This window comes from Prosopis cineraria, unplaced genomic scaffold (genome assembly GCF_029017545.1).
Source record: "Prosopis cineraria cultivar Desert tree isolate PC_DT_omini unplaced genomic scaffold, ASM2901754v1 PC13, whole genome shotgun sequence".
Taxonomy (NCBI): Eukaryota; Viridiplantae; Streptophyta; class Magnoliopsida; order Fabales; family Fabaceae; genus Prosopis; species Prosopis cineraria.
Window position 1 is genome coordinate 4,727,552 of NW_026555344.1, and position 22,075 is coordinate 4,749,626.

Sequence of the window (22,075 nt, forward strand, 5' to 3'; positions counted from 1 at the left end):
CTTACGCTTGAGTCTCTGATCCAATTCAAGGAAAGGCGCAGCGCAGAAAGAGACCAACAAGGAGACAACAGGCAGATAGAACGTAGTCAACCCCAAACAAAGCTTCAGAGGCAAGCTTCGAAGATAATCAACAAGTTGCTTTCGAGAACTAAAGACAGCCACGAAAGCTGTCAAGGAAGTAATGGATGAGCAGAATGAAACCAGAACAGAGAAAATGAAAACGTCAAAAGCAAGTTGGCCTCGTAGGTGAGGTTTTCCAGTGTCATCGGTGCCTCCTGGTACAGTGAACGAGGCGGCATAGGTGATACTGACAATGAGTGCTGCAATTGGATCACCGTCAGCCTTCGACCAGACGGAGTTTCCAACGTCCAAAATGTAGCCCTCCACTTCAATGTCAATTCTCAGCTTTTGTACCCCAATTTACTGAAAGAAAAACTGATCACTAGCTTTTCCATTTTAAAAACAAAAGAACATTGGAAATCAAAGTGAATCACGTGCTTGTATATGGAGATATTTATTGAGAACAAATGATATTTACAGCTGTAACAAAGTTTTTTCCAGAGACATGTGAGTGCCCCTCTTGAATGCCGAGGGAGTGTAGGTAAGGACAAGAAGAATAACATCCTGAATTTTAATTTTTAAATTTTAATTGTTAAAAAGAGTAAATTAATAAATTTGAATGATTAATAAATTAATGATATTTTCAGACTACTAATAAAATTATTGAATCATTGGACAACCTTAAAAGATGATTAGATTAGAGTTCAAGCAAAGTAGGTACTAAGTAAGGCCCAAATTCATTATGAACTTTATTGTGCCATTCACCACAGTGGTGCATGAAAATCTAATTTGATCAGAGCGACCACACGAGTTGAATAGAGAGAGAAAGAGAAGGGGATGCGAAGGGAGACAAAGAAGGGTTTTTTGCTCTGCTAGAGCTTGACTTCAACGTCACTTTGGGAGTAATTGGAGCTTGATTATTATTGGGTAAGCCTGTTCTATTCTTCATCTTCATCTTCCATGCATTTTTAATGTTCAATGGTGTGGTTGAAGGTTGTTTTCGGCCATGGGATGTTTTGGCCGAACCCATTGGCTTAAATGGAGCATTAGGGAGTTAAACTAAGTTTTTAAACCAAGGTTTAAGAATTTTATAATGATTTAGAGTTTGAGTTAGGGTTTGGATGAACTCTAAGTAAAAATATAAGCATTGGGAGCAATGTGGGTGAAGATTTGATGTTATTTAAGTGTTTGGGTGGTAAATGAAATTAATAAAATGTGTTGGAAATGTTAGTTTTGCTAAAGAGGGAATTTGGATGTGGGGTTACCCACACTTAGGATAATTAGAATTGTAAATTGATTATTAGTGTTTAATTTTGTAGATTAAATATTTATTGAGCATCGTTGAGCTAACAGAATCTAAAGTAATAGCCAAATTGCCACAATAATCCTTTTTTTGACAAAAAGATAGAGGTAACTGGATAATCTAGTTCTTTTATTTGTGTGTTTGAATGATTATGAGTTTTGCAAAAATATATGAAATCTATTAAAATTTGTGAATTTTTCTTATGTGCTTGGCATTTTGGCAACTTGTATGAAGTGGTATTAAACTAAAATAGTATCTTATGTTTAAAACCCTTTTTATGTATATTCATAAATAATTTTAAAATTGGATGCAAATTGAAATGTTAGTAATTGTTTTATAATTATCCCTAATAAGAAAAATGTATATGATTGAAATTGTCTGAGCATAATCATTGTGAGAGGGTGGGAATTCACTCTAAGGTTATAGGGGCATATTGTATGAAATCTATATGATACATTAGCACCATGAAGGCCCCGATGCATAATCTTTCTTATTTGAAAGCCCTAGTATTATCTTGAAAATAGATTAGATATACAACACCCCGATATTTGAGAAAGAGGAAACTATGGTCTAAAATGGGTGAAGGTGTCTTTAGTTAAGGCTACCTCCTATGATTGGTGAGCTTGGGCCAGTCTAGTTACATGAATTTTATTCTATTGTGTTGTTAGCCCATAAATTTAGTCGGAGGAAATAAGGAGGATATAAGATGGAGAATATTGATTATGCATTGTATGAAATGGGATATTGTAATCATGGATTTGTATGCACCTAATAACTTATTTTATTTCCCACTTTACACACTCATATACTATTTGATACATTAGTGAATATAGATTAGATTATTTGATTATTGAGATATCATTTCACCCCGTGGTTATATTTTACAAGTAAAGGGTCCGATAGGGTAAGTGAAAATGAGGTATTACCGAGAATTGAGAACCTCAGAATTGTATAGCTCTCTCTTTTGGTATGTTGTGTAAAGAATAATTTATAAATTAAGCCAACTTGTGACATCTATTATTTTGGACCACTTGCAATATTGGTGTATTTTAGCTTAGGATATGGTATTTATGTTGTAAATTGTTGTGAAGGACTGAATGTATGCATGTGGATAATTTTTGTATGATTATGTTATTTTATACTTACCCCTTTGATTATTATAAGATTAGGGTTTTAAAGGTCAAGTTATGTTTGGAATGTATGTGGTGATATATGATTGTTCAATTAGGTGTATTCACTATTAGAAAAATGTAAATTAATGAGCAAATTTATAAGTAATCATCTATTACTCTTTTAAATTACTAAATTAACGAGGGATGTTAGTTTCGTAGATCAACTTAAAATTAGTGAGGAAAATAGCAATGAAATGTCAATTCCTCTCTTAAGTAAGATAATTAGCTAGAAAATAGCGAGAGGCTATCAATCCCTCAATAAAATAAAATAATTAGCAAAAAAATAGTGAATGACTGCTAATTCTTTTGTAAAATAAGATAATTATTGAGGAATTTAGTAAGAGATTCTATTCCTAGCTAATTACTGCAAAAAAAATTAATTTTTAACAATGACTTTTAATTATATATTTAATTATTTTCACTTAAAAATAAAAATTAAATCTAAAAATTAACTAAAATATTCATAATAAAATTATTTAATGTTTAATATTTTCTTTATGTTAAGTTCATTTTCAATAATAAAATAATATTTTATTAAAAAAATATAAATAATAATTTAAATAAAATATAAATATTTTTAAAATTTTAATAATTGAAAATAAAATTTAATATATATGTTCATTTTTATAATATATCATTTGATATATTTGTAGTAGTTAAATAATATATATTTAATTTGTCATATAGTGACTATAGGCACCTTTCAATCAATTGGCAAAAAAGAGAGCATAAGGCTTGAAAGGTAGGAGGTCAAGGGTTCAAGTTTTAGCCTTGACATAAACATAATAAATATGTGGCATGGCAAGGAGTGAGTGATATGGTGCGAGGTGGTCGATAACACGTCATAAATTGTTGCACACATGGTAGGTAATGGGGCACGAGATGGTAGATGATATGGCAATTAATGAGGCATAAGGTTATTAGTAACTATTGGCAGTTGGTTAGTAACATGTCATAAGCTCACACACATATGGTGGGTGATGTGACATTATCATTTTTAAATATAAGTATATTTAGTGAGGGATTAGCGAGAGATATGGCCTTCACTAATTAGCAAGTAAAATATGATCTCTCGTTAAATTTAGCGAGTTGTTTTTTAGTTATGAATTTAGCAAGAGATAAAATTTCTCGTTAAAACACAATTTAGCGAGGGATTTATCTGTCACTAAATTTCATTTTTCTAGTAGTGATTGTGGCTTATTTGAGTTTGTCTAAGGTGGTCCTAGAGTTATTAGCAATTGGTTGGTGGATTAGGACATCCTTAGGCTAGTATTGAATGGATAAAGGGTCGTTTTATACTCGGGTATTTAACTTTTAAATGATAAAGAGTTTTGTTGTGATACTAGCGCCGATAGTTAGGTGACTCTAAAGTTGTGTATGGACACTTGAATCACTCCAGTTAAATGTCGCATGGCAAAACTATTCTAAAAGTTAGTTTCGAGGTGTTGTCTATCCCTACAATGCATTACACATTGATAGAATTGGCCCATCCATGCCATTCACCACAGGAAACAAGGCATTTTAAGCAAGGTCCAAATTTGACCTCCTTTAATGTTCAAATGTATGGATTTTACTTTCATGCATTCGTTACTTCTTTGTGTATGTTTTTAATTATGGTTTAATCTCAAATATCTTTTTAAAAAAGATTTCTTAGAATTTCAACTTTTGAACACTTTTTCTTTAAATCCTCATTATTATGATAACCTATTATAAAGAATTTCTTAATCTTAATTATCATAATGATGTTATGTGACGTGTTCTGATAATATCAAGGGGAATAAAGGGGTGCCACTTCATCACTGCTTCTAACACTAGCGACCTCTAGTGTTGATACAGATGAATGATCTTAAGTGCAATATCTGGGCTGGAGCATATGCTCATTAATATAGAGTAAACACACAGTTTTATTTTCTCTACATAATTAATTCATAAGTACTAATTACATACCAAATCATTCTCTTTGAATGGTGCAATGAAGTATGCACGGCGTCACCATCAGACCTTCACCATGGACTCAACAATGCTGTGTCGGTTTCCTGCATCTTGTTGCAAACAGAATGAAGATAATGAAAGGTATGTTTCCAGCCACTAAGAATGACTAAGTGTGTATTTGGTCTTCAGTTTGTTAAAAGTCCATTTGATAAAAGGTTATTTAACAAAAGTCAGTGTTATAATAAAATTTATATTTAGATACTTTTTTTTTTTAAAAGTCAATCTGATAAATGAAAAATTATTTAAATTAATGATGATTTATACTTTTGAGATGTGTTTTTAAATATGCAATAATTAAAAAGAATATTGATTTATGATAATAAGAATACCATGATCATTTATAAAAGTAGGCATAAAATTATTTCCCTTATAATTGCTCTCAACTCTCATTTGCAATTTAAAATCACTAGAAATAGAAAATAGAGTTGGCAAATTCACTTTCAAACCTCATCTCAACCTATATTTAAAAAGCCTATTTTGCTCATTTAAAAATTACTCAAACAACTTTTAACATCTAAAAAATTGAAAAGTGGATTTCAGATGCTAAATGTTGATTACCAAGAGCGGCATAAGAAAAGAGGCATCTCTCCTTCCTTGTTAGGCTCACAAGCCAAGGCTTCATGGACGCATAATATTCGCTGACATACAGAAACAGAACCTCACGAGCCTGCACAGTGCAGAGGAGTGTCTTGCTGGTCGTTCATATATTGCTTGCAAGGTCTGCTTGGCTACTTGGATGTCGTTAACGTTGGTGCGTTCAAATCTCATGGACCAGGTTTACAACCTTGTCTTCTGGTGGTCCCAGACTAATAGCCACGTGCAGTGCAGTGTCTTTGGATCTGGTGATCTTTGTGGCCTGAAGATGTGGATGACAATTGTATAACTCTGCAACTTCATCCCATGTCTGTCCCAGCACTGCTTTGCACAGTTCTTGCCGCTTTTCCTCCATTCTTGGATTTCCCTCCTCTTATGGAGCGATCGTGGCTGATTGAGCAGCTGTACATATGTGTGCGCGTTGGGGTGGTTGCATGCATGCAGAGGTTTCCTTTCACTGGCCTGTATTTGGCACGAAGCATTGAATTTTAAGGAATTAAGGACGAGATTAGAAATAGGATACGACATGAGACTATGAAAAAAAGGTAGGACTCAAATCAAACAAAAATTAAGCAAGAGACCCGTTGTCGATCCTTGTCTTATTCCGGTTGAGAACATCCGGGGAAATTAATTAAGAGCTCGCCACCAAAAAAAAAATTAAAATAGAACCAATTAATGAACAAGCAAATCAGAAAATAACAGCTTGAGGAATTATTAATATGAATTAAACTGCTCCAAATCAAACATAGTCAAAATATACGTTGATGGAAAAAAGAAGGATGAGAGGCAAAGAAACCAAAAGCAAGAGAAGTAGAGGAAGCCGATCTGAGAGAACAAGGAAGTTGGTGTGGGGGGCTGATATGTGACATACATACATGTATGCATGCATGTGATTCTGATTTGAAAAAAACAAGAGTCACGTGCTTCATGCTTCATCCACTTGTTATCATTACCAATGTTTTTATTATTAAAAAAAATCACATCCAGCCTCTTTTAAAAAAATTAATTACAGATAAAAATTAATATAAAATAAATTATTATTAAAATAAAAATATGACTTATTTTTTTTTTTCGAATGAGATTTGTTAGTACATTTCTATGATTAATTTATTTGAGAAGATTGGATGTAATTTTCCCCTTTATAAAACTAAAAGCTTAATATTAATTTGAACATGTTTGGTTTCACAATTGTTTGTTCTCCTTAATTACAATTTAGGAAAGAAGCAGGTTCTCGCATGCAAGCAAACAGAGGCATGTAATCTTTGATGATTTATCGCTTTATCTTTTTATTTATTTATTTTTGTTATTGTCCCTTGTCGCTTTTTTTGCTAAAGGAAGAGTTAGAGCAAATTCCAATTTGAACTACGTATGTTATTTTATATTACATATTATGTTTAGCTGTAACGAAGAGCTCTTGTCCCTTGCATTGCCCAACCGTACACATGTTTAATTATCATATATATTTTTTAAAAAAACTGGCGCATAAAATAAAAATACAATATATATATATATATATATAAAATAGAATTAACGGTTATTTTTATCCTTAAATTATATACAAAAAGGTACAAATATCTTTAAATTTAATTATGAATCAATTCTATCTAAAGATTCTCTCCATTATTATCCTAACGATAAAAACACTTAACGTTCATTAGTCATTAGTGAGTCTTATTATTTTTTTAATATTTTTTATTAAGTTAAGAATTATATATTTGCCCCTCAACTTCTATTAGAAGAGTCATTTTTGCCCCTTCACTCAAATATTTTATAATAAAAAAATTAAAAAATTTAATGTGGAACTCACTAACTATTAATTAATGGTGAGAAAATGACAGAGTAGTAAGTAAGAAATCTTTAAAGTTAAGAGATATAATTGATTTATAATAAAGTTTAGAAATATTTGTAACTTTTTGTGTATAATTTATAAATAATAATGATCTTTTTGAAAAAATAAGAGGGAATTATATAGCCTATTCTCTATAAGCTTCACGTGATGACAAAGGAAAGGCACAAAGGCAAAGATTTGCCAAATGAATCACACGGGACTTGGGAGTGTTACAAGGAGAATAGGGAAGGGAAACAGAACATCCTCGCAAGACATTTGTAGTAAAATTGGTTCTTAGTCTGGACAAGTTCTTCACAACTATAAATTCATTTTTAATCTGAATGGTTTCTGGTATAGCATTTATAGGTAAATACTTTTTATAATGTAGCATTTATGGCTCGTTTAGCAACATGGAATTGGGAAGAGGGAAGTGGAATTGGAAATGAAACTCATTTTTAATTATTTGGTATGCAAGATCCAGGTTCCTCAATTCCATCAATTTTGATGGAACAACATGACTCCTAGGAATTATTGAATTCGACCTTCATTTCCTCTCTCATTTTACCTTTTTTTGCACTCATATTCTCCCCTGTGAGGACCCAACCTCATTAACAATCTTCATTGACGGTGACACAAAGGAAGATGAGAGGGTGCTTGACCGACAGCAACAAATCCCAACCATGACTGGAGAGTACCTTTTTGAGATCAACAAGAGTGAAAGGCGATGGAAACTCCCAACCATGAGTGGCAACACATCGTTTCTTCCTTGATGGTCTTTCGACTCTCTCAAGCTTCCTCGATCTTAGCTTCTCCCTTTCGGCAACCACCAGCATTGAGCATTTGGTTTGATTTTCAGTATCGCTTCCTCCTCCACGTTCTTCGATCTCAACAATCTCCCTCAATTACTAATATGATAAATGGTGGATGTCAGATTTGGTAAATGGTGAGGACGATGTTGGACAACAATGATTGGTTTGTTGATTTTGATTTTGAATGGTGAATTTCAATTTTGATTTTGAATGATGCATTTGACTTTGGATCTTTGATTTTTGCCTTTGGTCTCATTTCTATCTTTGCATTTAGTTCGATTTCTTCCTCTTACCTCTCGTTATCTTGTTTATGGCTGGCTAGTGGTTGTTTGTGTTGAGGTGACAGGGGATTGTGGCTGTTTAAGGGGGTGGGTGAGGTTTTTTTTGGTAAAGACATTTAAGTCTTTTTACATTATAAATGATTATATTAATTAAAAATCATATCTCATTTTTATCAATCCATCAGACATGCTTTTAACCTTTAACTTCCAACTCCACTTGCCTAAGGTAATTTTTTCTTTTCTGATTTTTCGTAGCATATTGATAAAAAAGCCATGAAATTCTCCCAATAATTTGATTTAACTTGTTATCCACCTTCGGAATTCTGATCTTCTCGGTCTTCTCAGCCACGAACTCACCGAACGCCTACATTCATCGCATTGAGCTGAAATCCCGAAATCATCCATGGCATACAGGAATAAATCAGTTTATGCTGGATGGGCAATTCAGTAATTTCATATTTCCTTTCCACGGCCTCAGAGAAGGCCGAGTCTTTGGAAGTGGAACCACTGAAAGTACAAGACGCAGCCTTTCTGCTTTTCTCCATTTCTCACCGTTTCTTGTTAAGTTGCTATCTTTCCTCGAAAGTTAGGGTTAATGTCTTGTAAATTTTCCTCTCTATAGGGTTCTTTCTTCGTTGTTTGTCATATATTTTCCATCTCTGTTGAAATTATCATGTAAATAAATACATTTGTTCATTTCCACTCCTTTAGAACACATTTCAATCATATTTTGGATCTTTGATTCCGTCAGTTTTCTTTCTGTACAGACAGTGAGACAGGCAAGTAAATTCCTTTTTTCCTGGTCGTATCACTTTTCTGAAACTCGGTGTTTCTGAACAGTGCTAGGTCGGTGTAAAGGGGGAAAGTAATTTGGGAATCTGAAAATCATCGGGCTTTGCGGAAATTGCTCCCTGGTTTCTCAAAGAATTTAGGTTATTCTGCAAAATTGGTCGGTTATTCGGGTATATCTTAAAAAAAGTATTTTTTTATACCTCTTGAGTTTGGAATCCCTAACCCAACTGTAGAAGAAGCAGAAGCAAGTTGTTCAACTCGACGGGGTTATTGAGCATGGCGGTTTCGACTATAGCCTTATACGGAAGCCCTCCAAGCAGTGTTTGTTCGACGCCGCACTCCTGCCAGATCAATGGGCATGCGACCTACGACTTAGAATTGGGGTCTCGATCTTCTTCGACGTCTTCGAATACGGCATCCACGCCGCAGAAGTCAGTAATGGGTGGCCTTTCGTGCATGTTTTCTTCGCCGGCGGTGAAGCATGCTCCGTTATCGAGCTTATCCGGGGCAGGGGAAGAACTGGGCACTTTGAGGCACGACAGAGTTGAAGAGTTAAAAGAATTGAGCTGCTCCTTTTCATATTCTCCGAGTAAGTTTGCTGGGTCTTCTTGGAAAAGGGATCCGAGTCCAGTTTCGGTTCTCCAAGGACCAATTTCGTGCAGCAGTAGTGCTGTCAGTGGGAATATGAGTTATCAGAGCTCAATTCGAGGTGGGACATGTAAAATATTCGATGGATTTGTGAGAAATGCATCACGGTCCTGCTTAGATTATGATTCGCCTAGTCTCGAGGTTTCTCGTGGTGGCTTAGATTTGGTTTCATCTACGTTAGAGGATGAACTGACCTTCAATTTCGAAGATGTATTTGTTGGGGGTAGTTCTGAGCCATACGCTAGAGAATTGCTGCGAGGTGCGCAATTGAGGCACAAAATCTTTTGTGAAGACGTCGTTATTAGGGCTTTTTACGAGGCCGAGCAAGCCCACAGAGGGCAGGTAAGTAGAAACTTTTATAGTTAGAATATATGTTTTGTGGTTTTAATTATGTGAATTTAAAGGTTTTGAGTCCTTTTACTGCAGATACGAGCTTCTGGTGATCCATATTTGCAGCATTGTGTGGAAACAGCAGTGCTTCTTGCTTTGATTGGTGCTAATTCCACAGTAGTTGCTGCAGGGCTTTTGCACGACACCATTGATGATTCCTTTATGACGTACGATTATTTATTGAGGATGTTTGGTTCTGGAGTTGCCGATTTAGTTGAAGGGGTGAGGAGCATGTCTTCTAATTCATATCCTTAACATTAGATGTACTGCAATTTTGTATTTTTAATCCGTTTGTTCTAAATTAGCATTTAAATTAACCTCTTGTTTGTTCACGATATCAAGTTTATTGCAGTGTGCAGTTATCAATTTTGTAAGTTGTTTTTGATGGGTAGGATTTGGTCAAACTTAATATGGATGGACCTTGGTGAAAATTGTGCTAGGCCCCCCCCTCCTCTCTCTCGGTCTCTTCATACTTTAATTGGCTTAGATTCTTTTGATTGACACAAGGTGTCTAAAGTAGCTTGGTTTTAGGTTTTAGCTGAATTGAACTCTTCTCACTGTTGGCGGGTGAGATAGCCGCAATTGGTACTGTTGTGAACCGGTTTAAGGAGTTCCACTGATAGAACCTAGGCTTGTTTCTCATACATGGCAGCATGCAAGTGCTCGCTTTATGCTTTTTACATGGTTGTAATAGCAATGCAACTTTCAATATGTTTAGGGTTGAATTTCTTATTCTTTCTTTCTAGCACCTAAGGATATTTATAATGCTTTATTATCCAGTTCGCTGACTAAATTTGAGTTTTGATTTTGTGGCTTGCAATTTTGGAATCTATACCTGAAATGGCTGTACCTTACTTTTGGAATTTTGATGGTGTAACCCTTTTGAAGATTCTCACTAATCTTTATGACATTTCAGGTTTCTAAGCTGAGTCACTTAAGCAAGCTTGCAAGGGATAATAATACTGCTAGTAAATCAGCTGAGGCAGACCGCCTGCATACTATGTTCCTTGCCATGGCAGATGCAAGAGCTGTCCTTATTAAATTGGCAGATCGGTTACATAATATGATGACACTAGACGCACTGCCTTTAACCAAGCAACAAAGGTTTGCAAAGGAGACCTTGGAGATTTTTGCACCTCTGGCAAATCGCTTGGGAATATCTACTTGGAAGGAACAATTAGAGAATTGGTGTTTTAAGCATCTTAACCCAGACCAGTACAAGGAGCTATCATTGAAACTTGTGGAGCCAATTGATGATGTCATGATTACTTCTGCCATAGTGAAATTAGAAGAAGCATTGAAAGATGAAGGCATTTCTTATCATGTCCTATCTGGGCGCCATAAGAGCTTGTACAGCACTTATTGCAAAATGTTGAAGTACGTCATCTCTCATGTCCTCCATCTGTCTAGCTGCATGAGCTGTGCTTATTATCTTCCATTTTGCATGTTAGGAAATTGTGCACAGATAATACTTGGGATTTTGCTTTTTGGCAGGTAAAGGAAAGATTGTTTAAACAGCATTAAATTAGATACTTTTGGTCGTGGGATAGAAGATAATTGTTGCTGATGTGAATTCTCATTTTTATGTCGAATTGCTGTTTGCATTGTTAGAGATGAGGCAATTTCTCGTTTTACGCCATATAGCTGTACAAAACAACTATTTCGCTAATGAACACACATTGCATCCTTAGTACTAGAAATGCTGAACTATCTTGTGCGTATGGTTAAGATTCTTAATACTTGTTGATTTATCTATTTGCAGAAAGAAGCTAACTATGGATAAAATCCATGATATTTATGGGCTGCGCTTGATTGTTGACAAGGAGGAAGACTGTTACAGAGCCTTAAGAGTTGTTCACCGTTTGTGGTCTGAGGTGCCTGGAAAGCTGAAAGATTACATAAGTCACCCCAAGTTCAATGGGTATGTCATCTCAGGAACCGTGGTCTATGCTCTATATTTACATATTGCTATCTACTTTTCATCTAACTTTGATTTTGTAATTTATAGGTATCAATCTCTGCATACCGTAGTGATGGGTGATGTCAAAGTTCCGATTGAAGTGCAAATTAGGACGAGAGAGATGCATTTGCAAGCAGAATTTGGATTCGCTTCTCATTGGAGATACAAGGAAGGTGAACGGCAGCATTCTTCATTTGTACTTCAGATGGTTGAGTGGGCTCGATATATTGTAACTTGGCATTGTGAGACAATGAGTAAAGATTCTTCATCTGCTGGACATGCTGATTCAATCAAGCCAGCGTGCAAATTTCCTTTTCATGCTGATGATTGTCCGTATTGCTACAAACCTCATTCTGGTCAGGATGGTCCTGTTTTTGTAATAATGATCGAGAATGATAAGGTTCTTGACCCAAATTTATGCATCCTAACTTCAAGTTTTATCATTCTTCCTTCCATTGCCATGAATGGTGTCACTGATTTTTCATATTTTATGTAATTCACGGGAAAATGTGGCTAGTATAAAATAATATAGGGCTAAAGATTGTGTTTGCACATCTCATGTCGAATTTTTCTTCAGATTTCCTAAATACTTTAGGGGATGAGGACACTGACACACCACTTTAGTATTTAATCATCTCTGAAGTATCAGTTGTGTGTCTGGATGCATGTGCAGATGTCTGTCCAGGAGTTACCTGCGAACTCGACAGTAATGGATTTGCTGGAAATAGCTGGGCGAGGAAGCTCTAGATGGGCCCCACAAAGACTTTCACTGAAGGATGAATTGAGGCTGAGGCTGAACCAAGAGCCTGTAAATGATCCAACATGCAAGCTGAAGATGGGAGACGTGGTGGAGCTTTCTCCAGCCATACCTGATGAGTCGCTAACGGAGTATCGGGAAGAAATCCAGCGTATGTATGACAGAGGGTTAACTATATCAAGCTTAGTGCCTGCTGCTGCTAGTGGCATGGTTGGCTCTAGAAGCTGACCTAGTGTTTGCATGTATGCCAGTTTATCATGTGATGATAATTGTTGTATTATATGAATGTGGCTGTAAATGTTTTTCACTAGGGACTTGCTAACTTGATCCAATTATGTTCTGGATGATTGATAGTGTATCTGAAATTTGTTACCCTCCATTTAGCTTTAAGATTTTTGTCAATAATTGGTCCTTGATGTCTTTGATTTAATTGCATTTTTGCATTATATTGGTGTCAGTCGCCGAACTGATGAGCAAAACTCCTTGAGTTATTGGGCACATTGTGAAGGAATGAAAACAAAAGGACAACTTTATTGATGTGAAATGACACTTGTGCCTTCACTTCAAAGAAATAATGAAAACGATCACCTTTGAAATTTGAGAAGATCCACGTACAATTAAAGCCGCTGCTTGAGGAGGATTATATTGCTAGTCTCTCTCTTCCGGTGGAGGATTTGAATCACCAGCTTCATTTTCTGGCTTGCAATTGCGTTAAGTAATGGCATGTTGTTGAGGTTGCTAGCCAATTCAAGTCTTTAGCATATTTGGAGTGTGCAATTGTTATCAAATTTTGGAAGTCTCGTTCTTCTATGCATATTATGTGAAGGGTGAAGACCAAAGTGCTCATCATCAAATGTACTTTCGCATCGTTTAAGACAAAACCCATTATTCCATGTTACATGTGCATGTCGGAAGATTTTGGATTTGTTCTCTGGAAAATAATATATTGGTCATTAAATCAGTTAAAGTATTAATTTAATGATTAATGATTAAAATGTGGTTGAATTATGGTCAGATCGGTTATCAAAAAGAATTTCATTTAACTAGTTAAGATATTGATTTAATGATTTACGATTCAATTAATTAAGTTGAGCTAGATGCTAGATTTTCAATACTTCATTGAAAATGCTTTTTAACTTGAATATTTAGGTAATTGTTTTCTTTCTAGCATTATTTCTTGTCTCTGATGATTCTACCACTGTTGTATGTTTTCTAGTGCGGATCAACTTCGCCACAATTTGGCAGTCTGAAATCTCATGATTACTAAGCTCAAAGTTCATTTATATATGAACTTAAATCTAAAATTTTGGGGAGCAGCAATGACACATTCACGTTATATACATATCAGACCTTAGCAGATTAGTCTATATTCTGCTGTTGGAACTTGAAACAGAACGAGAGCTTCAATTGCTAAATATATATACCTTCTAGTCTCTCATATTATTACATAAAACTTACAATAAATCACAACTAAAAACTTACTAGCCAGCACAAGAAGTGAACAAAAAGAAGAAGAAGGCAGAGCCATACATAGATCTCTCTGGTTAATTCTCAAACTCAGATCGTTCAACTTCAGAGACGAATTCCAATACTAGCAATGTTCATCTCCGACTCTGATGTCTATCTCCAGAAGAACTCCTGGACTGAGGCTTGCCAGTAAAGAACGAGGATGAGCATAACCAAAACCCCAGCAAGCCCCCAAGAAGAGGTTCCGATTCTGAGGACCCAAGATGGTTCTGGAGATGGAAGCAGAGAAGATGAAGAAGAAGAGCTGGTTCTAATAGCGATGATGAGTCCAGCAAGAACCATAGGCAGAACAAAACCAGAGCTCCATCTTGATTCGTAGAACCTTCCATCACTCTTTGGCTTCACGTTGTACAATGGAGACAAAACCACAGCTGATGCAAGAGCCAACACCATGGCCAACGACCTATGAGAAGAGCCCTGGCTAGAGTATGCATGATAAGAGGTGCTAGCCATTGATGGGCTCCGGAGAAAGAAGCTCGCTGATCAAAATTGTAACCTGAAGCCAGAAATTTATAGTGGAGAAAAGGTGATAGATTTAATTATGATACACATACTAAAAAATTTGTGTGGGGTAGGATCCTCGTCATTTAGTGGACTAAAATTCAAAGAAGATGCAGTGTTTAATGAGAATGGTCTATATTCTACACTATTTTTTATTCTGTGTTTGAGATGATTATGTTTTAGATTAATTAATTGAAGTAAGCTGGTCAAAAAAAAATTAATTGAAGTTTGAGATAAAATAAATTTTAGTTCTTAAATTTTTTTTTAATTATTAATTTAATTCATGAATTTTAATTCAGTACAACTTAATTTTTATACTTTATTAAAGAATTGTAGGGATTGAGTTACATTAAATTAAAAAATTACAACGATTAAGTTATTTTAAATTAAAAAATTATAAAAATTAAGTTGTTCAATAATTAAGAAAAAATAAAAGAATGAAAATTAATATTTTTTTTATTTTGTCATTTTTTTTATTCGATTGATTATGGTTATGGGGAGATGGGCTAAGGAATCCAGGTGGAGTTGGGGTGGCAAAACAGAGACAAACAGCCGTCCAAAAAGTTGAAAGCAGAATCAAAGGGACTGAGGAATCGACAAATTTGACGTAAAGTTGGGAAAACAAGTTGGAAAAAGGAGATTCAGTGGCGCGCAAGTAAGGCATATTTCCTTATTTTGTATCTTTATGATTATGAGTGCCTTCTTCTATACTATTGGGCCATAGAAAATCCAACACTTGTCATCATTTTCTTTTTCTTTTTTCCTCTTTTTCCAGCCGTTGGAGAACACCTTTGAATTGTGACTGTAATGATACCCAATTACTTAATTTGCGGAGAGGAAATATTTTTACGAAAAACAAACATTCACCTTTAGTGTTTGTCAAAATATTCAAAACTCTTCCCGTCCCACAAATATATTTTACAAGCATACTTTTTCGAAAAAAAGTACAAATTTTTAAAATATTTTTTATTTAATATTCTATTTATTAAAAAATATTTAAAAAAGGGAATATATGAGAAATGTAATATTAAAAAAATCATTAATAAAACTTTATTTTATCAAAATATCTTATATTTTAAAATATTAATTTAGGATGAATGAAGTATATTTTAACAATAAATTATTGATATTATATATATGATACCTTTTTATTGGTGTACGCTCCAATTAAAGTTAGAAATAAGAGTCGAATTTGACGAGCCGCCTATTTTTATAACAGTTTGGGTTTAAAAAAATATTATTTTTTAAGAAACTGAGTTTTGAAACCTAACCCTAATAGGCTCTAAAAAAAGGGCTCAGTCGGTCCTTCTAAACTCCTTTTCATTTTAACTCTAAAAAAATATTTTTATTTTTAAATTGAATTTAAACTTTTAAATATATGTTTATACTTTAAGATTTGATTTTCTATTATTTATTTTTAAGTTTTTAATATTATAATTTGTATTTTAAAAATAATGAAATGTTACAATTGAAATTTTTAATTTTAAAAAAATTTTAAAAATAAAAAATATTAATAAAGAGTTTATGAGCCCATCCCTAAACTCTTTAAATAAGAGCTTGACTTTAAAAATCAGATAATTTTTTAAAAAATTAAGCTTAAAGACTTAACTCTTATGAACTTGGCGCATAAAGATTGAGTTCATATGAGTTAGGTTCATCCATTTCTCACCTCTAGCTCTTGGAATACTTTTGGCACACCGTGTTGCAGAAAAAGAAACGCAAATTGATCGTCACTGAATCAGCTTCGCCACCTCTTGGTTTCCAAAACCAAAACTTTAGGTTCGTCATTTTTCTAGTTTTCTTTATCTCTTTTTTAAATATAAAGTAACTTGATATAATCTTGTGACTGATAATATGTTAGAATGAATGTTCTTTTCTAATACCAGGTGTTGGTCCTATAGTACAACAACTTATGCCTGCTTAGTTATATAGTTCTGAATTTGAATACATGTGAATGTAAATTTTTTAAAAAAATTATTTTTAGTTGAGCTCAATAATATTTAAATTTAACCTAGTCAAAAAGTTAAATTAAAAAAAAAAAGAATGATTATTTTTTTAAGTCAATATATGGAATCAATTTTCTTAAATATTTTTTTAAAAAGACAGATGGAAAGAAATGATAGATCTTATTTCCATGCACAAAACACATGTGATAATGACTAGTGAATTTTTGTCATTGGCTGATAAATTAATTCATATATGTCGCATTATTAGAGAATCAATCAAAATACATGTTTAAAGATAAATAGATTTGACTTCTCTCTGATTTTCATCTTAACCATTGAATTCATTAAAATTTAATGTTTCATAAAATTATTATTAAAATATAAAATTTATAAAAAATACATAAATAAATTTAAAATATAATTAATTTCATCCAAACTGCAATTCAAGATATAGGATTATAATTAAAAAATAAAAAATTAATTTTATGAAAAATTAAATCTCAATCATTTTAAAATGGATTCAATGGATGAGATGAGAAATGAAAAAGAGATGGAGAAAAGCTAACTTCAAGATAAACATGTATTTTGAAATAACATGTATTTTAAAAGCAATGTTCAAAATATATGTTTAAAATAAAATCTACGCCTCTACAAAAAAAAAATCACAAACTTTTTGTTAAAGCATTATATTAATACTACGTACCCAGCACAACACGTAAATAGCTAAGTCGTTACATCGTCAGATTTACAAGATCTGAAGACCCGTACAAATTTGTCTCGCCAACAAAAATGGTAGGTATGTGCCTTTCATTTAATCCATAAAAACAAATTTAATCACAAAAAATAAAATGAACATACATGATTCTGAGAATTCTCCAATAGAATGTGCAAGATCTGATCTTTTCTTCTCTTCATTCACTGCTCAAAACCAATTTGAATTTTGATTCAGCCGAGCGAGATTAAAGACGACTTTGAGTTTGCGACAACACGAACGTTATTAATTGTATTCATAAAATGAAGCTCAGAACCAGAATCTGGTTCAAGCTTTTGTGTTTTCCTTTCTCTTGTCTTCAATTTATTAGCAAAAACATGCATCCTGTGAGTCTCATGCTAACCCTAACACTCTCTTCCTACAACACAATAGTGCGATTACACCTCCTAGATTGGTTTCTCCGTTTAGCATCAAACCTAGTACATGTTCTAATCTCAGGTTTTGAACTTCTCTTGGTACTTAACTTCAGGTTATCCAATTTGTCCCCATGCATGATCTCGCTCGACGACGACAAAACCGTCATGCAATTCTGGGTTCCAACAAAACTGAACCCAAACAAGCCAAACCTAACCCTTATCCACGGCTTCGGCGGATCGTCTCGGTGGCAGTTCTGCTGCCAAATCTGGCACCTGTCCCGGAAACTGAACCTCTTCGTGCCGGACCTGTTGTTCTTCGGCAACTCCAACACCGGCCAGACCGACCGGTCCGACGTCTTCCAAGCTATATGCGTAGCAGAAGGGATGAAGAAATTGGGTGTGTATAAGTTCAGTGTGGCAGGAATTAGTTATGGAGGGTACGTGTCCTATAGAATTGGGGGAAATGTACCCTAGGGAAGTGGACAAGGTCGTGATTGTGAGCAGTGGCATATGTTATACAGAAGAACAGAAGATGGAGCATTTGAAGAAGATTGGAAGGAGTCCATTGGAATTGCTTGTGCCAGAGAAACCTCAGGATCTTCGATGTTTGTTGAACTTGTGTTTGCAGAGATTTAACTGGCTTACGAGGCTGCCGGATTTTATCCTGCAAGAGGCCATCAAAGTAAAATCAAAGCTTTCTATTCTAGATTCATAATTATTAATTATTTTTTATGATGGACTAATTTGTTTGATTGATGATTTGCACTTATATCGTTATTATAATTAGGTGGTGCTCAAGGACAATAGGAAGGAGAAACAGGAGATTCTAGAGTACTTGCTGAACAGAGAAGCAGATTCAAACCCTGGAATTTTAAGTCAGGTCCAAATCTTTTGATAGTTACACAAATACTAATAATATATTATATACTTAATCAACGTCGAAATTGATGAGTAATTAATCAGTGGTTATTAATGAATGAAGGAGACATTGATAATTTGGGGCGACAAGGACAGAATGTTTCCCATAAAATGCGTATCAGTTGCAAAGGTAAGCGCGTGTACGATGAGTTTAATGTAGAAGTGAATAGAAGAGTTGATAATTTATTAAGTTGGTGATTTAGGCACTTGGAACCAAAAGCAAAGCTAGCAGTGATCGAGGACGCAGGCCACGCCCTCAACTTCGATTCTCCTTTTGCCACCAATCATTTCATCGTTTCATTCCTCCAAACCTGAGATGTCTTTTTGTTGTATATCTTCACTATACATGTAGTGTATGAATTTCACTCTTCCTTCTGTTCAATCACGCATTCTTGTGTACGTACTTCAAAAATTTCGAATGATACATGCCAGCTCGATCTATTAATTCTATGCGTCGACTTCAAGCTGAGTCTATAGTTTCTAACACTTCTGTGTCTCATCCAATATCATGATAACACATTTCATGCCTATCGAGTGCATATGACATATATACAGTACACACATTCCTTACAACTGCAACAAAATTAAAGCATAACTGAGTCGTGCTTGTCGTCATATTTTATATCAAATCGTGGGAATGTTAATTGTGCCAATTTTATATATTTAACGGAACGAAATTCACCTTAAATTTGTCGTGATTACTTTTCGTTTCTTTTATTTTGAAGAAAATTCATGCGTTAAAGTTGCCAAAATTTCTGCCATTCATTAAAACAAGCGAGCCAAATTTGATGGATTTGAATATGTATATTCACTAACTCAATAAGCATCTTAATTATAGTCACTAGATTAATTTCATTAACACTTAAAAATTATTCAGATATATTTTCTTTTAAACTTTGAGACAATTTGACAGAATATGGGGCAATAGTTAATTAAGATAATTAAAATTTATTTAAGATATTATGATTATCTATTAGGAATGTTTAAATAAGGATATTTATCCATTAAAATTAGGATTTATTATTTTATTTTATTATTATTATATATATCAACATATTTAATATTTGTATTAGATTTATGGTTTAGATTTAAATTTAAATTATTATTATTTTATTATTTTTAGATCTATATAAATAAAGTTAAATTTTTTTATTTGTATTTAACTTTTGAGTGTTATTAAATAAGTGTTTTTGAGAGTTTTAACATCTCTGTTCCTATCTCTCTCTCTCCCCTCTCTTCTCCTTGTTCCTCTCTCCTCTTCCGTTTTATATATCACAATCACTTGTCGAATCCAAGTAAAGATAAAAAGGATAAGAAATTTCTCAAATTTATTTTAAGATAAATTTATTTTAACATATATAAACTCTCCTTTAAAAGAGAGGCTACAGGTGCGATCTTGCTTGTCGTATTAGTTTGTTAGTTGTTACTACTTTTCTTTATAGTTTTTTTTTTTTAAAAACTGAATTTGTTTATAAATTATTAAGTTTCTTTATTTTTTTAAATTATTTCTTGAAATTTGATCATATAGATGTGATTGTTAATGGCAATTCCTTTTCAAGAATGCAGCAAATGAATTATGGCAATCCCTCATTACGATAAATTTTGGAAAATTACGCTTAAATTTAAATGCTTAGAAAAAGATTATGTGAGTAATCAATAAAATAAAAAAAAATTATTTAAAAAAAAGAATAAAAATAAATTAAAAGAGGTAAATTTAAGACATCAATTAAGATATTAAGTAAAAATCAAATGAAGCAAAGAATGGAAATATATAAAAATATCAATCAATTAATTAAATTAAAATCCATAATGTTATTTTTATTTCAATAAAATGTGAATTCGGGTCATTTAATTGATTTATTATTGTTTTATAAGAAAATTAAATAATTAAATCAAAAAATTTGATAAAATTAAATATATGGGGAGAATTAATGACAAATATATATGTAACAATGCCTCAACTTTTTGCTTTTTTGTTATAAAAGCACGAACCAAAGCAATTTAGTTTAACAAAGTGGGTATAGAGACGGCCCCGCAAAGAGTTACCGACGTCACTATCGTCTCTCTCGAAAAGTTTTCATCCTTCCTCTCTGCAATGCGGTGATAACCCATCATTTCAGTTTCACCGCTAAACGACGACGTTGAGCGCCACCTGCCATTTTCTCCATCTCCGGCGAATCCTGCTGTACGGCGGGATATTATCGGATTCACACACTTTTGGGGAATCGGGATGCTCACGCCGATTTCCAGCGATGTCCTCTCACGAGCAAGCCCTAGTGTCCCTGTTTTCCCCGCTAGCCTTGTCCTTCGACGGCGCCATTTTGGGTCTTGCCTTGGCGTATGCCGCTGTCCTTCCGTCCTCAAACTTACTGCTAACTCTGCTGCTCGACAAGCTACGCGTCGCCCCTTCTCTCTCCGTTTCTGACCTCCGGTCACTTCTGGACAGTTCCGATGCTGACGGCAATTCCCAAGATGGCAACAAACTAGTTGTTGTCCGTGGCACTGTCGAGGCCAAGTCTGTCGTGGAGAGCGGCTGGAAAAGCTTAATACCTAGCGTATTAGTATCTCGCGAGTCTGGCGATAGCGCTGTGGCTATTCAGAGGACTCAAACGGTAATGTTCTTCTACCACTGTTTACTGGAAGACACTTTTTTTTAGCAACTTTGTAGAGATTGCTAATTGCTTGTTGCCGTAAACATTGTAGAATCCATACTCTGTCGGGGTGAATTCACCGAGAGCTTGAATTCTCCCTCATTTATTGAATTGTGTTTTTAGTGTGCACAACGTAGTGATACATGTCTGGCTGAATTGATTGGTGATATCTCTAGATTGTTATCTCACTGATGAGGCAGAGGCTGAGGTCAATGTGGATTTTACCCTTTCGTCACGAATGGGTTGGTTTGTGATCCCTTGGCTATATTTTGTCGGTGTTTATGATGGCTGGCAATGCGTGTTGCTATTTCATTTTGGTTCTCTGTTCTCAGAAAGGCCAGCAATCCTTGGAAGCTAAAACTTCAATAATGAATTTGTAATGAAATATTTTATTGATATTTAATATTTTGATGATGTTCTGTTTTGTCATTAAATTCCACATTGTCGTGTTATCATGCGTTGCTTAGTATCCTTTGTCTGATGCTGACTAACATAAACTTCTTTTAGACTATATACCTACTTGTTTTTTTTTCTTAGGTTGTGTCACATCAACTGTTTTGTTTTCTTGTTTGGATGAATAAGGATAAGCAGTCCTGATTTCATTGACGAATGATATTGTCTCATTGTCTATACGAGCATAAACTTGATTTCTTTGAATCTTCCCCTGCAATTGAACGATGAATTAACTCATTTTATTTTATGTTCTTGATCATGTCATAAAAGTGTATATATACTGAATGGAAGGGCTTCTTTGGTTGGACTTCTGATCTTCGAGCCTTATTCGCTAGAAATTTGAGGCAGCAAGAGAGTACATCTTT

The 22,075-nt window shown here is 34.1% G+C and overlaps 4 protein-coding genes across 5 annotated transcripts; 3 read left to right on the plus strand and 1 right to left on the minus strand.

Annotated features, from left to right (window-relative positions):
- Positions 1-8,372: 8,372 nt before the first annotated feature.
- On the plus strand, positions 8,373-12,976 carry LOC129290809 (probable GTP diphosphokinase RSH3, chloroplastic). 2 transcript variants are annotated; one of them, XM_054927817.1, is made up of 6 exons: positions 8,373-9,821; positions 9,906-10,091; positions 10,786-11,363; positions 11,632-11,790; positions 11,878-12,229; positions 12,503-12,976. In XM_054927817.1, exons 1-6 carry the CDS (start codon positions 9,108-9,110, stop codon positions 12,812-12,814), a joined length of 2,301 nt encoding a protein of 766 aa, XP_054783792.1. In that variant the 5' UTR covers positions 8,373-9,107; the 3' UTR covers positions 12,815-12,976. The 2 variants fall into 2 exon arrangements, with proteins under 2 accessions (XP_054783792.1, XP_054783793.1); XM_054927818.1 differs by having other exon boundaries at positions 8,379-9,821; positions 10,786-11,246.
- A 933-nt stretch (positions 12,977-13,909) lies between these two features.
- LOC129290810 (uncharacterized) lies at positions 13,910-14,598 on the minus strand. The gene has a single exon (XM_054927819.1). The coding sequence runs from the start codon at positions 14,564-14,566 to the stop codon at positions 14,207-14,209; it is 360 nt and encodes a 119-aa protein (XP_054783794.1). The 5' UTR covers positions 14,567-14,598; the 3' UTR covers positions 13,910-14,206.
- Positions 14,599-17,465: 2,867 nt separating this feature from the next.
- LOC129290320 (uncharacterized) lies at positions 17,466-19,065 on the plus strand. The gene is given in 5 exon segments (XM_054927059.1): positions 17,466-18,138; positions 18,140-18,370; positions 18,476-18,568; positions 18,671-18,736; positions 18,810-19,065. Coding segments are annotated over 5 exon segments (1,110 nt in total). The 5' UTR covers positions 17,466-17,574; the 3' UTR covers positions 18,966-19,065.
- A 1,793-nt stretch (positions 19,066-20,858) lies between these two features.
- On the plus strand, positions 20,859-21,637 carry LOC129290942 (E3 ubiquitin-protein ligase SPL2-like). The gene is made up of 3 exons (XM_054928005.1): positions 20,859-21,218; positions 21,434-21,499; positions 21,590-21,637. The coding sequence occupies exons 1-3, from the start codon at positions 20,859-20,861 to the stop codon at positions 21,635-21,637; spliced, it is 474 nt and encodes a 157-aa protein (XP_054783980.1).
- The last annotated feature ends 438 nt before the right edge of the window (positions 21,638-22,075 follow it).